The 16076-nt window shown below is 46.5% G+C and overlaps 1 protein-coding gene and 1 pseudogene across 1 annotated transcript; both read right to left on the bottom strand.

Moving 5' to 3' along the window:
* Positions 1–3554: 3554 nt before the first annotated feature.
* LOC103173126 (zinc-binding protein A33-like) lies at positions 3555–8798 on the bottom strand. Its single transcript, XM_042345584.1, has 6 exons — positions 8299–8798; positions 8119–8214; positions 7730–7960; positions 7520–7542; positions 7302–7423; positions 3555–4096 (listed from the first exon to the last, which is right to left on the bottom strand). The coding sequence occupies exons 1-6, from the start codon at positions 8707–8709 to the stop codon at positions 3555–3557; spliced, it is 1425 nt and encodes a 474-aa protein (XP_042201518.1). The 5' UTR covers positions 8710–8798.
* A 1965-nt stretch (positions 8799–10763) lies between these two features.
* Positions 10764–15552, bottom strand: LOC103191239 (annotated as a pseudogene).
* Positions 15553–16076: the final 524 nt, after the last annotated feature.

Here is a 16076-nt window from a genome sequence, read left to right as displayed (position 1 = left end):
AAAATCCTGCAGTTCCACAGTACTGCCACCAGATGCTGGTGTTGCACTGTGTAACTGTTCACTTTATTCTGAGTATTTAGACTATTTATAATAATTCGGCATTTGATATTGCGCTGCTCACGTCTTGCAGACGCCTCGAAGCGCTTGTTTAGTCAATTCCCTTCTCCTCCTTGAGGGGAGGTGACCAGAGTCTCCCTGGAGCTGATCTGGAGCTCTGCAACTCATGTGGAATGGAGCCATTCCTGCGTGATGTTCACTCGGGTGGACACTGTGATCACTGCCTGTCCCGGGCTGTGTGTGTGTGTGTGTGTGTGTGCGTGCGTGTCTGTGTGTGAGTTTCTGTGCCTGTGTGTGTGTGTGTGTGTTTGTGTGTGTGTGTGTTAAGAGTGTGTATTATTGTGCCTGTGTTGTGCGTGTGTCCTGTGTGTCTGTGTGTGTCTGTTTGTTTCTGTGTGTGTTTGTGTCTGCGTTTCTGTGTCTGTGTGCCTGTGTCTGTGTCTGTCATCTGTCTGTCTCTGTATCTGTCTGCGTTGATGCTCGTGTGTATCGCTGTCTGTGTGTGTATGTTTGTGCTTTGTGTGTGTGTGTGCGTGTCTCTCTCTCTGTGTGTATATGTGTGTGACTGTGTGTGGTTGTGTGTCTAACACCCTGAGTTACAAGACACTTTACAAAAACACTTTGCATTGAATCCTGTAAAAACTCAGTCACGACACTATCCTGTGAAGCGCATTGAGACGTCTCAAAGTCGTGATAAGGCGCTTGGATAAAGACAATTATTATTATCATTGTTATTACAAAAAGACTTTTTAATCGCCCAAAACACCACGTCTCCCCTTTAAGAAGAGCACGGACTCGCTTTAAATCCAAAATACTGTCTGCAGTTTTATATAATTTTTTTTGATGCAGTTTTTTGATAGTGATTCATATTCTAATGATGAAGATTTTTATTGTGCAAATAGAAATTAAATTATTGGCAAAATAAGTTTGTTTGATTCCAAATCCGTCATTTCTTCCCTTGGAAATAAGACATTTTCTCCAACACTTGTGATAGAAATCAGGTAATACCTGTCTTAGGCTGTTTCAATTTGTTAATCACAACTTACGGCTGATTAAGTTTGCAAAAGACTTTGCTGAATTATTTTACTTTCCTTGAAGCGTGTGAGTCTGTCAGACGAATACAATTGTTTTGATATACTGAGTTATTTATATTTTTATACTGTGTGTGTACAGGAGAGACACCGGGAGAGGCTGTGTGTGTGTGGGAGATATTGGAAGAGGCTGTTTGTACAGGAGAAAGATTGGGAGAGCTGTGTGTATACAGGCAGGACACTGGCAGTGGCTGTGTATATACAGGGGAGTCAGTGGAAGAGGTTGGTTTATACAGTGGAAGACACGGGAAGAGGCTACGTGTACAGGAGAAACACTGGGAGAGGCTGTGTGTATACAAGAGAGACAGCGGGAGAGGTAGGTGTGAAGGTGTGAAGTTTCTCCATTTCATTGTGTGTAAAGGAGGAACGCTGGGAGAGGTTGTGTGTATACAACCGGAGGCACTGGAAATGGCTGTTTATACAGAAGAGACCCACAGAGAGTCTTTGTGTATACAGGAGAAACATGGGAGTGGTTGGGTGTATCAATGCCAAATAATGATCCATCAAGAAAAAAAAATGGTAATTTGATCACTCAATCCATGACTGTTTGTGGGTCGCTGCTGTGCGCAATTGGCTGCTGCGTTTCATCCACATATGGACAGTCAAATCACTTTACAGCATATTTTGTAAAGCGCTTTGAGACGTCTGGAAGATGTGATAAGGCACTGGCTCAAATGCAAGAATTATATTATTTTTATTATTATATTGTTACAGAGTGAAATCCTTTCATGCCCCGCCAAAACCCTGCAGCACCACTTTACTGCCACCAGAGGGCGTGCTGCACTGTGTAACTGCCCACAGTATTCTCAGCAAATAATAATAGTAATAATCTTGTCATTCGATATTGGCTGTTGACGTCTTACAGACACCTGAAAGCGCGTGTTTAGCAAAAAATATCCCTTCTACTCCTTTAGGGGAGGTGAAAAGTGTCTCCCTCGAGCTGATCTGGAGGTTGGCAACCAGTGTGGGAATCAAGCCAGTCTTGTGTGATGGACACTCGGATGGACATCGCGATCTCCGCCTGTCCCGGACTGTGTGTGTGTGTGTCTGTGTCTCTGGGTATGTGTGTGTGTCTCTCTGTGTCTGTGTGTCTGTGCGTTTGTGTTTCTGTGTATGAGTGTCTCTGACGTTATGTGTATCGGGGTGTATCTTTGTGTGTGCCTGTGTGCGCGTGTCTCAATCTGTGTGTGTGTCTTGGTGTGTCTGTGCATAGAGAGGAAACTTGCACAAGGTTTCGCCCCCAATTGGGGATTGACCCCCTGTCTCTGGCTTGCGAGGCGAGGGCTCTAATCACTGAGCTACAGGACCTGTTACAGAGACAGTTTACGGTATATACTGTGATGCGCTTCGAGACGTTCCGAAGACGTGATAACACTCTGTGTCAAATACAAGGATTACTATCATTATTATAAAAAGGGCTTTAACCCCAAAATACCTCCTCTCCCCTTTAAGAGAGGGACGGCCTCGCTTTAAATCCCGAATATGGTCAACAGATCAAAATCCTGCACTGGCCCCGTGAACGAATCCCAGCCCCGGCCCCGCCCCCCCCCCCCCCAACCGCCCCAGCCCCTGCCCCAATCCAGCCCGACCCCAGCTCCGGCCACGCCCCCAAACCCAGCCCCGCCCCTATTTGTCTCCAGTTTGTAGCAAAGCCTACAGCGGCTGATTGACAGAGAGAAAGATAGAAAGTGAGAGTGAGTGTGAGAGAGAGGGAGAGAGTTAATGCAAAAAGCGGTTTATATATTTGGGATTAATGCAGAATTGGGAATATTTTGCACTGATGCACTTTAAACCCCGATGATCTGAGGGGAATTTACACCCGTTTCCCGTGTTTGTCCTCGGCTGTGGGATTGCAATCAAAACCCAAAGTTAACGCAAAACCGTATTTATATCATTGTGATTAACGCAAACATTGGGGTTTATTAAACTATTGCACTTGAAACACCGCGGAAATGGGGGCTTTTAAAACCGTTTCCCGTGTTGTACACAGAGAGCGCGTTATTATTTAAACAGAAAGTCAATGATAAACCCCATGGGTATCATTGGGATTAACGCAGATTTATAAAGCCTGGGATAGGCTTTGAGACGTCTGGCAGAAGTCAAGAGGAGCTGTGTACAATGTGGGGATTATTATTGTCGAGATCAGGAGCTGAAAGCTCCAGACTGATGTTCATTATGTCATAGTTGACTTACTTTAGATTTTCTTCGTGCAAATTAGCTTTATATTCGCTCACAGACACAACCGTCGCTTCACAGTCGATTCCGAGAAAGGATTGAGCTGCGATCCCAGTGTGAAAGGTGTCATATAAACCACAAGCTTTATTGTATAAGGACACAGATTATAAAAGGTTAGGTCTCGTGGCCATCGCCGCCAAACACAGGTCATGGCTGAGGGTTTCCTGCTCATTAATCTGTCACTCGGCAGATCCTCAGAGGATCACAGATTTTGCCGCCATCATCAACACCGGGATAGAAGTAAGGATAAAGTTTCTCAGTGAAAGTCTGTGTGAAAGTGTGGAGATGAGACATGTTATCAGCGTTGTAAAATGTCACCTCTCCCCCCTCATAGTCCAGGTAAACTCCCAGCTTCCTGGGTCTCTCTCTCAGGGAAAGGCGGAGAACTGATGCACCAGCTTGATATTGATCCCCGTTTCTCATTACCACAGCCCAGAATCCGTTCTCTGGTGTCAGTGTGATCTTTCCTTTCCTGCTGACAGACTCTCGGGCCAATCCCACATCCCACTCAGTCTTGTTGGCCACCTGTACCTCCCAGTAATGTCTCCCTGATGTGAAGCCCTCAGACCCCAGGACACAGACACAGGGATCAAACCTTTTCCGGGAGTCAGGGAGCTGCTGCCGTGTGTCTCCGTCTCTGACGCTGGTCAGGTCCTCAGACAAGATGAGGTAGGGATTCGCTGTGTCAGGATCCAGAGTCAGAGAGGCCGGAGCTGAGAGAGAGAAACAACACAAAGTGTAGTGAGGGGACGTCTGGAGCTCAGACCGTGTGTGAACACACCAACACCTGGAGACACAATCCAGCTCAGAGGGTCACAGTCAGTTTGAGCGTCGAGTGAGTCTGTGTGTGAGGTTGTGTGTGATGGTTGTGTGCGATTTTGTGTGTGTGAGAGGGGTTGTGAAGTTGTGTGAGGGATGTGTGTGAAGAGTGTGTGTGGGAGTCTGCGTGAGGCTGTTTGTGAGTTTGCTTGTGAGGGGGTGTCTTTGAGTGTGTGTTTGTGAGGGATGCGTGTGAGGGTTTATGTGTGAGGGCTGTGTTTTGCCGTGTGTGTAAGAGTGTGTGTGATGATCTGTGTGAGGGGTTGTGAGAGGGGATGTATGAGAGGGGTTTTTTGAACGTGTGTGCGCAGTTGTTTGGGAGCGGGTGTGTGAGGGTGTGAATGAGGGGCTATGTGCGGGGGTGTTTGAGGATCTGTGTGAGGGTCTGTGTGTGGGATTATGTGAGGGTTATGTGTGCGGAAGGGTTTGAGTATTTGCGTGAGAGTTTGTGTGAGCGATGTGTGTGGCGGAAGGTGTGAGGGTATGTGAGAGGTTGTTTGAGCGTATGTGAGGGATAGTGTGAGAATGAGAGTGTGAGAGTGTCTGAGGTTGTGTGTGAGGGGCTGTGAGAGGGGTTCTGTGAGGACTTGTGTTAGGGTGTGTGTGAGGGGATATGTGAGAATTCGTGTGGTTTGAGTGAGGGTCTATGTGAGGGGATGAGTGATGGTGTGTGTGAGTGTTTGTGTGAGGGTGTGTATCAGTGTGCGTGTGAGGGTGTGTGTAAGGATGTGTTAAGTTTGTCTGTGTGAGCATGTGTGTGAGTGTGTGTGTGTGTGTGGTGTGTGTGAATGTGTGTGTGAAGCTGTGTGTGTGAGGAGGTGGTGTGAGATGGTTGTGTGTGTGTGAGTTTCGATGTGAGAGGTTTTGTGTGAGCGTATGTTCGACCGCGTGTATGTGAGGGTGTATTTGAGTGTACGTGCGTAAGTTTGTGTGTGATGGTTTGTGTGTGATGGTGTGTGTCTGAGGGTGTGTAGGAAGGGTGTGTGAGGCTGTGATTGAGGGTGTGTGTGTGAGGGTGTTTGCTGATGCGTGTGGGTATGTGACTGGGTCTCTGAGGATGTGTTTGTCAGCGGTGTATTCCAGGGTGTACGCGAATCTATGTGAGGGTATGTGTGAGGGTTGGTGGAGGGATTGTATGAGTGGTTGTGTGAGAGTGTGTGTGATGGAGTGTGTGAGTGTTGTGTGTGTGAGTGTGTGTCAGAGTGTGCGAGGGTCAGTGTGACGGTCGGTGTGAGGGTGTGTGTGAGGGGGATGTGTGAGGGTTTGTGTGAGGAGATGTGTGAGAGTGTGTGTGAGGGTGTACGTGAGGGTCTGCATGAGTGTGTTGTGAGGCTGTGTGAAGCTGTTTGTGAGGGTGTGTGTATATCTGTGTGTGTGACGGTGTGTGTGAGGTTGTGTTTGTAAGTGATGTATGTGAGGGTGTGCATGAGGTTGCTTATGAGGGATTGTGCGAGGGATTGCTTGATTGTGTGCATGAGGGGGTATGTTAGGGTTGTGTGTGAGGGACTGTGTGAGGGTCCGTTTGTGGGAATGTGTGACGGTGTGTTTAAGGGTGTGGGCGAGGGGTTAGAGCATTGACACTATGACCCTCACTGAAACCTGGCTCACCCCGGGTGACACCTTCCCCATAACTGAGGACACACAAACCGCTACACCTACCTCCATGCCCCCAGCCCCAACCGTCATGGTGTTTGGGTGGCCATTAGCTTCAGGGCATCACTGGCCCTGACCCCCTATTCCAACGGCTCATTACCCTCTTTCCAACACCTTACCCTCTGCCATCCTTCCCACCTCTCGCTAAAAATCCTAATTTGCTGCCACGAAAACCTTCCCCCACCTTCATCTCTGTCATCTGGAGTCCTGTAGCTCAGTGGTTAGAGCACTCGCTATGCAAGTGAGAGACCTGAGTTCAATTCCAGGCAGGGCGAAACCTTGGGCAAGTTTCCTTACTCCACACGCCTAATAATAATCCCTCCAAAAACCAACAACTATAATTAAATTGGTCATTTTCATTCTACGACTGTTTGTGGGACATTGCTGTGCGCAATTGGCTGCCGCGTTCGCCCACAAATATACAGTCAATTCACTTTACAGTGCGTTCTGTGAAGCGCTTTGGGACGTCCTCCCGACGTGAAAAGCGCTATATCAAATGCAAGGATTATTATTATTATTATTATCTCCACCTGCCTCGCCTGCTCTGCCTCTGCTGCGATCCACTCATTATCCTCGGCCACTTCAAACTCCACTTCATCCCCTCCTGCTCCATCTCCACAGATATATCTTCTCTCCTCCTGTGTGATGGGAGTATGCGTGAGTGCTGTGTATATTAGAGTTGTGCTTGTGATGTGTGTATGTGTGAGCGGTGCATGTGTGTGAGAGAGGCAATAATAATCCTTGCATATGACATTGCACTTTTCTTGTCTTCTCGACATCTCAAAGCGCTTCACAGGATAGACTGTAAAGTGAATTGATCGTAAATTTGTGGGCAAAACGCGGCAGCAATTTACGCAAAGCAGTGTCTCACAAACAGTCGTGGATCGAAAATGACCAACGTTAAATGTTTTTTTGTTTTGGAGGGATTAATATGACGTGTGTGGAGTAAGGAAATTTGCCCAATGTTTCGCCCTGCCCCGCATTGAACACAAGTGTCTCCCTTGCAAGGTGAATGCTTCAATCATTGAGCTGAAGGAATACACGGGTTGTGTAAGAGGTGTGTGTGAGTGTGTTTGTATGTGAGGTGTGTCAGAGCGGTGTGTGTGAATGGTGTGTTTGAGGACTGTGTGTGTGAAGCGTGTATGTTTGAGATGTGTGTTAGGTCTGTGAAAGAGTTGTGTGTGTATGTTTGCTTTTTGTGTGAAGGTGTGAGTGAGAGATTGTGTGTGACAGGTTGTGCGTTTGTGAGTTGTGTGCGAGAACTGTGTGTGTGTGTTACGGTATGTGTGTCTGTGGGTGTGTGTTTGTGAGGTTCCTGTGTCTGATGGGTGTATTTGTGCGTGTGGGGGTTGGGTGGGGGGGGGGGGGGGGGGGAAGAGCAATTACGTTTTGAAATCCAGGTGAATGTCAAGCCATTGACACGACATCAGATTGAGAATGGGAGACATTTACCTGGGCTGATGGTATCTATAATCTGTCTCCAGACTGTGTTCTTCAAAGGCCATTTGTACTTGGCCACCGGCAGCTCAGCCTCACACACTGACAGATGAAACCCCTCGTCACTGACCCTGAAATAAGACATCATCACACTGTAAAGTGAAACTGCACCTTGTGGTTGGTTTGTCGGTTCAATTCTGGGATATTTGGTAAAGATCATTTCATACCTTCTGTTGCCAGCAGCTTCCTCCTAATGAAATCAAACACAGACAGATGTCAGTTCACACTGAGACACCACTACCGACAAAAAAATACAGGTGTACAAAGTCTCTCACGTCCCAATTCGATCTCTGATCTCTTTCCCAATCACAATTAGATTGTCTTCCTCAGATTCTGTGTAACTGTTAATGAACTACATTATAATGTGATCTCTTTACCTGCAGGAAGGCCAGAGCGTCTTTTCCAATCTGTGACTGTAACTCGGAGAGTTCTTGTTGAACAGAATCTAATTTGCACTGAATCTCTCGCAGATTTGTCTCCATTCTCTTTAAAATCTCCGCCTCTCGCTGTCTGAGATCTCGAATCACTCGCTGCTCTCTGTAAGTCAGACTCTGGTGCATTTTAGCAAACTCACCCGTGACGTGAGTCTGTAGACTGTTTGCATGTTCCTGCAAATGTCAGAAATCCAACCATCACACACAGTAACCAGAAGCACTGAGACATCACACCGTGTACACACAGTAACCAGAGACACGGCATCACACCGTGAACAAACAGTAACCAGAGACCCACTGACAGCCCAGACATCAGCCCATACACAACTTACCTTAACTTGTGAAATCTTTTCTCTCTGTTCGGCTTCAATCTGCAGAGCACTTTCCTTCCTCTGTGTGAGAGAAGCTAAGGAGGATTTCGCTTGATCCTGGAATAAACGCAAGAAATAAAAATGTTTGAGGTGGAAACATAAAGTGGAAAAAGCGTGAATCCCTCGTGAGTGTACCGTTACCTTGTAGATTTCAGCAGCTTCGTCAATCGGCAGCAAGCTGTGACCTCTGTGTTCCTGACCATGAATGCAAACTACACATATCAATTTCTTGTCTGTTTCACAGAACAACTTCAGTTCCTCCCGGTGTTTCTCACACTGAGGTTTAATTGCCAACTGTGTTGGGACCAGAATGAATTCACGAGCTTTCTCCACTAAAATGGCCAAGGCCCAATTAACGTTCAGTTTCCTCTCAGCAGTAACTTGGCGACATTCTGGACAGGAGTTTTCCTTATGCTTCTTCCAACTCCGGGTGATACAGGAGCGACAGAAGTTGTGGCCACAGTCCAGACTAACAGGATCGTTTAAGAATTCCAGACAAATGGCACAGTTGAGCTCCTCCGTCAGACGCTGGACCTGATGTCTAGAAGCCATGTTTACCCAAAGTTTCTCTGGTCCGAACTGTTTCAGGCTCAGTGCATTGATGCTGTGTGTGTCCCGCCCTGTGACAGAGTTCACTCCATTCTGATTCACACAGCTTCACGTGGGGATTCAGGATTGTTAATAACGCCCAGGATTTGGAGGAAGGGAATATGTGATGTGGAAATGGACCAAAGTTCACCAAAGAACAGATCAAATGAGGATGAGTATGCAGATGGAGGAGATAAGAATCGCAGTAAATATGGAACAAGGCATAGACACAGAGAGCAATAATCCTGATTCCTCTCTTGAACACTTTGAAATTACCTGTAAAGGAGGGGCCTCCTGGGCCTTTACTCTCCTGATTAATAACTTCTGATTAATCAAATCTTTTAGAAGATCTCCCCATTCCCACATCTGCCGAAACGATCCCTGTTCATTACCCCTCCCACCTCACAATATCTCCCCTCCGCACACAATTTCCCGTCACACAATCTCCCCCCTCCCCCCACACAATATCTCCCCTCTCCTCATTCAATTAACCCTCACAGAATCTCCACCATCCCCGCACACAATCTCCCCCCTCCCCAGAGACAATCTCCCCTCACACAATGTCGCCTCAGCCCACAAAATTTCCTCCCTCACCTCACAATCTCCCCTCAGCACACACAATCTCCCCTCCCCATACACATACTCCCAGCTCCTCCCACACAAGCTGCCCTTCCCCCCACAAATTCTAGCCTCCGGCCACGCGACACGCTCCCCACTCCTTCCGCAATAAACCAGGATTCACAGTGATATTTGAGTAAAATTATATTATTGCTTTACTTGCTCATTACTAACATTCGATTGTCTCTTTTCCCTTGACCACCCCCACTCCCTACAATCCCCCACCCCACACTTTATACCTCTCTATCTGCTGGCTTCCTGCAATCTCCAACCCCTACCTTTCTCGTCTAACTCTAAGACCACATTCTCTCCCCAGATTTACTGGAGAACTTTCAGCCAATTTTCTACCAGCTCCAGTATTCTTGTCTTCAATCCCTTCACTTTCCTCCCTCCCTCTCGACTGTCACACGCCATTTGTTTTTGAATGTGCCTTTACCCACAGAGGGTGGGAGGTAAGCTGGTTCTGCTTGGAGCTGAACTGGCTCCAAGGTGACATGTTTGCCATAAACCAGGCAGCTCCACAGAACAGCTCCTCCAAATGCTGATGCACAATAAATCAGGGCGAGCTGAGAAACACTGACACAGCAACTGATAAACCAGAACTCACCTTGTTTCCAGTAAGTCACTAAGCAGCTTGTAGTTGTGTTGCAATAACGAAAAGGACCAGTTCTAGTTAAATATTTTTTTAATTGTATGACTCTCCTTACATCGTTATCAAAGTAATCTTTGACCAACGTTCAAGAATATTGCCACCTGCTAAAACATGCAGTATAAAATCACTAGCGTGTATGTACAGTTGATCACTTTTGCGATCAGAACCGATGGCCCAGATTCCACGTCTACGCCAATAAGACCAATATATCTATTGTCAAACCCCACCTTAATTTTCAGTTGCCCGCTGTGCCACTCTCCTGAACTCCAGCACAACAGCAAAATGATTCAGATATCTCTGTCCATGTACTCACACCAATCTAGTTTCACACACCCATCAATCCAGTCATTGCCTGATCTATACATCATCTGGAGCTTGATACTGGAATTGAGGAATCGAGCCAGACCTCTATGATTGTCTCCAGTACTGTTCCTGATCCAGGTGCGCCCACAGTGTGCAGTGTGAGGATTATTATTGTCGAGATCAGGAGCTGAAAGCTCCAGCCTGATGTTTATGGAGTGAAACGTGACTTAATGTAGACTTTACTCTGTGCAAATTTGCTCCGCATTCGGTCACAGACACAACAGTCGCTTCACAATCGATCCCGAGAAACGTTTGAGCCGTGGGCCCAGTGTGACAGATGTTATATAAATTGCAAAATTTATTGTATAACGACAGAGATTATAAACGGTTCAGCCTGGTGGCCATCACAGACAAACACAGGTCTTCGTTGAGGATTTCCTCCTCATTAGTCTGTCATCCGGCAGATCCTCAGAGGGTCACAGTTTTTACCTCCATAATTCAGACTCGGATTGAAGAAAGGATAAAGATTGTCAGTGAAACGCTGGGTGAAAGTGTGTAGATGAGACATGTTATCAGCGTTGTAAAATGTCACCTGTCCCCCTCATAGTCCAGGTAAACTCCCAGCTTCCTGGGTCTCTCTCTCAGGGGCAGGCGGGTGGGAGGTGAGGTCAGAGCTTTATATTCCTTCCCGTTACTCAGACACACTGCCCAGAATCCATCCTCTGGTGACGCTGTGATCTTTCCTTTCCTTTTGACAGACTCTCTGGCCAATCCCACTGTCCACTCAGTCTTGTTAGCAACCTGCACCTCCCAGTAATGTCTCCCCGATGTGAAGCCCTCAGACCCCAGGACAGTGACATATTTACTAAACATCTTCGGGGAGTGAGAGATCTTCTGCCATGTGTCTCCGTGCCTCACGCTGGTCAGGTCCTCAGACAGGATGAGGTCGGGATGGGCTGTTTCAGGATCTAGAGTTAGAGAAGCCGGAGCTGAGAGAGAGAAACAACACAAAGTGGAGTGAGGGGACGTGTGGGAGCTCAGACTGTGCCTGAACCCATCTGCACCTGAGAACACAATCCAGCTCAGAGGTTCACAGCCTGTGTTAGGGTTTGTGTGGTGGGGTGTGCAGGGTAGTTTTACGTCTGATTGTATGTGACTGAATGGGGTATGTGCGTGAGGAACCTGTTTGTCAGCTGTGTGAGGGGTGTAAGGTAAGTTGTGTGTGTATCATGTGTGTGTGAGGTGTATGTGGGTCTGAGGTGTATGTGAGCAGTATTTGAAGAATGTTGTGAGTGTTGCCTGTGTAAGGTTATGTGTGTGAGGAGATTATGTGAGGTGTGTGTGTGAGAGATCTTGTTGAGAGGAGTGTGTGTGTGGCGAGTGTGAATGTTTGTGTGTGGAGTGTGTTTGAGTGGTGTTTCACAGATGCATGTGTGTGGTGGTGGTGGGTAAGGCGAGTGTGTGAGGGGTGTGTGGTGTGTGTGAGGTTGTGCGTGAGAAGTGTGTGTGGTGCGTGTCTAATACGTGTATGTGAGATGTCTGTATGTGAGAGTTGTGTGCATGCCGGGTGTGTGTTTGGTGGTGTTTATGTGAGGTTTGTTTTTGCGGTGTGTGTGAGAATATTGCGTGAGGGAGGTTTGTGTGTGAAGTGTGTTTGAGTGTTATGTGTATCATTGGCGTATGTGAAATGTGCGTGTTTGAGTGGTGTTTGTAAGAGATGTGTGTGAGTGATGCGTGTGCAAGAGGTGTGTGAGAGAGGTGTGCAACGTAAACAGTGTGTATGTGAGAGCTGTGTGCTTGAAGGGTGCTTGTGATGTATGGTTGTGGGGTTTGATCTGTTATCGTGTGAGGCTGAGCTGCCTGTGGCCAAGTACAAATGGCCTTTATAAATAATAATAATTTGGTTACTTCATTCCACGATTGTTTGTGGGACTGTTTGTGGGACGCTGCTCTGTGCAATTCGCTGCCGCGTTTCACCCATAAAGTATACAATCAATTCACTTTACAGTATATTCTATGAAACGCTTTGAGACGTCCAGAAGACATGAAAAGGGCAATATCAAATGCAAGGATTATTCTTATTCTGTGAGAGGTTTGTGTGAGGTGTGTGTGTGTGAAGGGTCTGTATGAGTTGGGTGCGTGATTGATAGTATGAGTTGTGTGTGTCTCAGATATTTGTGTGATGAATGTGTGTGAGGTGTGTGTAAGAAGTGAGTGTTTGAGGGGTGTGAGTGTGTGAGGGGTGTATGTATGTGAGAGAGGTATGTGTGTGGGTGTGTGTTTGTGAGGTGTGTGCAAGTGGTGTGTGTGATCTGTGTGCCTGAGGTATGTTGTGTGGGTGCATGTGTGAGTTGTGAGCGAGGCGAGTGTGTGAGGGTTGTGTCTGTGACATGTGTGAGGGTTGGATGTGTGTGCGTTGCGTGAGTGACGGTTGTGTCTGTGAGGGTTGTGCATGTCAGTTGTGTTTTTGAGAGGGTTGTGTGTGTGTGAGGCGTGTGTTTGTGTGTGTGTGTGTGTGAGGCTTTTGTGTTTGTGCTGGGTATGTGTGTGTCTGAGGGAGATTGTTGATTATGTTTTGGCGAATGTAATGCTATTGAGACGTCTTCAGGATGAGAATGGGAGACACCTACCTGGGCTGATGCCGTGTATCATGTGTCTCCAGGTTGTGTACTGTATAGGCCCATTGTATATCCCCACAGGCAGCTCAGCCTCACACACTGACAGATCAAACCCCACGTCACTGACCCTGAAATAAAAGACGGTCACATTATAAAGTGAAACTCCACCTTATGGTTGGTTTCTGGACTGAATTTTGGGATAATTGGTGAAGATAATTTCCTACCTTCTGTTGCCAGCAGCTTCCTCCTCATGAAATCAAACAAAAATAGAAGTCAGCTCACACTGAGACAACCACAGCAACACAATTCTCATTGCACAGCGTCTCTCACATCCCAATTTAAATCATTGATCACTTTATCGATCACAATTAGATTGTCCACTACAAACTGTGTGTAACTGTGACTGAACTAACATAACGTAGCAAAACATAACATGTAAGAGCAGTAGTAGGCCATTCGGCCCTTCGAACCTGCCCCGCTATTCAACGAAGCTGATCTTCTAATCTACCTCCAGCTAATAACCTGACCATGTCTTTTTCCCACATCCCTTCATCCCTTCAGCAATATGAAATCTATATAACTCAGTCTTGAATACGTTCGAGGACTGAGTGTCACTAGCCCTTTGTGGTAGCGAGTTCGATACATTCACCACCCTGTAACTGATGAAGCTCTTCCTCACTCATTCCTCAACCATTTTAAGGTTGTGACCCCTGGTTTTAGTTCTCCAACCAGCGAAAACATTCTCCCACTATCTACTCTTTCATGCCCTTTCTGTAAGATCCCTTCTAATTCTTTTATAATCTGGAGAATATAGATCCAAGTTGGTCAGCCTACCCTCGTAACTCATCTCCTTCGTCCCTGGCACTAACCTAGTAAATGTAAGCTGCAACTCTTCCAAGGGAATTACGTCCTTTCTTAAATGAGGAGAACAAAACTGGACACAGTATACCAGGTGTGGTCTCACCAGGGCCCTTTGCAGCTGCAGCAAGTCTTCCCTACTCTTATCCTCTAATCCTTTCATAATGAATGCTATCATACCGTTTGACTTCCTAATCGCTTGCAGCACCTGCAGACTAACATGCTATGATTGGTGTACAAGGCCACCCAAGTCCCTCTGGACGCGAACACATTCTAATCTCTCCCCTTCTAAAAAATAAGCCGCTCTACTGATTTTGCTACCTAGTTGGATGACTTCTCACTTCCCCATATTACACTTCATCTGCCACCTACCTGCCCAATCAGCTAACCTATCTATGTCTCGCTGCANTTTTTTAATGTCGTCCCCTGTGTTGACACTTCCTCCTAGTTTTGTTTCATCCGCGAATTTATATATATTAACTTCGATGACCTCATCTAGATCGTTGATGTAGATTGTAAATAGTTGAGGCCCATTGCCGATCCTCAAGGCATACCACCAGTCACATCCCGCCAATCCGAAAGGGACCCGTTTATCCCTCCTCTTGGTTTGCTTAACTTTAACCATTCCAGAATCCACGTTAATATGCTCCCCCCGATTCCATGGGCCCTAATCTTTTGGAATAACCTTTTATGCGGCAACTTATCGATTGCGTTCTGGAAGTCCAAATAGACCACATCCACTGATTCACCCTTATGCAGTTCACTGGAAATGTCCTCCAAAACTTTATGAGGTTTGTTAAAGATGAGTTCCCTTTTGTAAAGCCTTGTTGTCTTGGCCTAAATGTATTGTGCTCCCCTAAATATCGCACTACCACATCCTTAAACAACGATTCTAATATTTTCCCTATCGCTGATGTGAGACTAACTGGACTATAGTTCCACAATACATTATACATTATAATGTACGACTACAAAAAATGTCATCTCTTTACCTGAAGGAAGGTGAGAGCGTCCTTTAGCATCTGCGTCTGTAAGTCGGAGATTTCTTGTTGAACAGAATCAAGTTTGCCCTGAATCTCTCGCAGATTTTTCTCCATTCGGTTTAAAATCTCCTCCTCTCGCTGTCTGAGATCTCGCATCACTCGCTGCTCTCTGTCAGTCAGTCTCTGGTGCATTTTAGAAAACTCAGCCGTGACGTGGGTCTGTAAACTGTTCACCTGTTCCTGCAAATGTCAGACATCCAACCATGCATACACATTAACCAGAGACACTGAGACATCACACCATGTAGACACAGTGACCAGAGACACAGATATATCACACCGTGTACATACAGTGACCAGAGACACTCTGACAGCCCAGCCTTCAGCCCCGGCACAACTCACCTTAACTTTTGAAATATTTTCTCTCTGTTGGGCTTCGGTTTGCAGTGTAGTTTCCTTCCTCTGTGTGAGAGAAGCTAAGGAGGATTTCACTTGATCCTGGAATAAACGCAAAGAATGAATGTTTGAGGTGAAAATATGACGGGGCAATAGATTTAAACCCTCTTGAGGGCATCATTACCTTGTAGATATCAGCAGCTTCGTCAATGGGCAGGAAGCTGTGTCCTCGGTGTTTTTTCACATCTTTGCAAATGGAACAGATCAATTTCTTGTCAGTTTCGCAGAACAGCTTCAATTCCTCCCGGTGTTCTTCACACTGACGTTTAACCGCAGTCTGTGTCAGGTCCAGACTAAATTCTCGAGCTTTCTCCACCATTTTGGCCAAGGACCGATTAAGCTTAAGATTGTTCTGAGCAATAACTTGGCGATATTCCGCACAGCAGTATTTTCCCTCCTTTTCCCAACTCCGGGTGATACAGGAGAGACAGAATGTGTGGCCTCAATTGAGGCAAACAGGATCTTTAAAGAATTCCAGACAAATGGCGCAGTTTAGCTCCTCGGGCAGACGCTGGACATGTTGTCTCGAAGCCCTGATCACCCGGAGTCTTTCCGTTCCAAACTGCTTCAGTCTCAGTGATTTTATGCTCTGTGTCCCCCACCCTGTGACAGTGTTCACTTCACTCTGATTCACACGGCTTCACGTGAGGAGCCAGGATTGTGAATAACGCCCAAGATTTGGACGATGGAAATATTTGATGTAGAAATGGACCAAAGTTCACCAGAGAACAGGTCCAATGTGGGCGAAGAGTCAAAGGGCGAAGATTAGAATCCCAGTAAATATGGAACCAGGAATAGACAGAGAGAGCAATCATCCTGATCCCTCTCGTGAACACATGGACA

This window comes from Callorhinchus milii, unplaced genomic scaffold (assembly GCF_018977255.1).
Source record: "Callorhinchus milii isolate IMCB2004 unplaced genomic scaffold, IMCB_Cmil_1.0 Scaffold63, whole genome shotgun sequence".
Lineage (NCBI taxonomy): Eukaryota > Metazoa > Chordata > Chondrichthyes > Chimaeriformes > Callorhinchidae > Callorhinchus > Callorhinchus milii.
The sequence above is the reverse complement of the archived record's forward strand: the minus strand, read 5'-3'. Positions and strand labels throughout refer to the sequence as shown.

What these genes read in the sequence shown, in the direction of transcription:
- LOC103173126 (XM_042345584.1), bottom strand. Translation starts at nt 8,709, where the DNA reads ATGGCTTCTAGACATCAGGTCCAGCGTCTGACGGAGGAGCTCAACTGT. An exon ending in AAAAGATTTCACAAGTTAAG is followed by an intron (nt 7,961 to 8,118) that starts GTAAGTTGTGTA and finishes TGACATTTGCAG; the next exon opens with GAACATGCAAACAGTCTACA. An exon ending in GAAGCTGCTGGCAACAGAAG is followed by an intron (nt 7,424 to 7,519) that starts GTATGAAATGAT and finishes GTCTTATTTCAG; the next exon opens with GGTCAGTGACGAGGGGTTTC.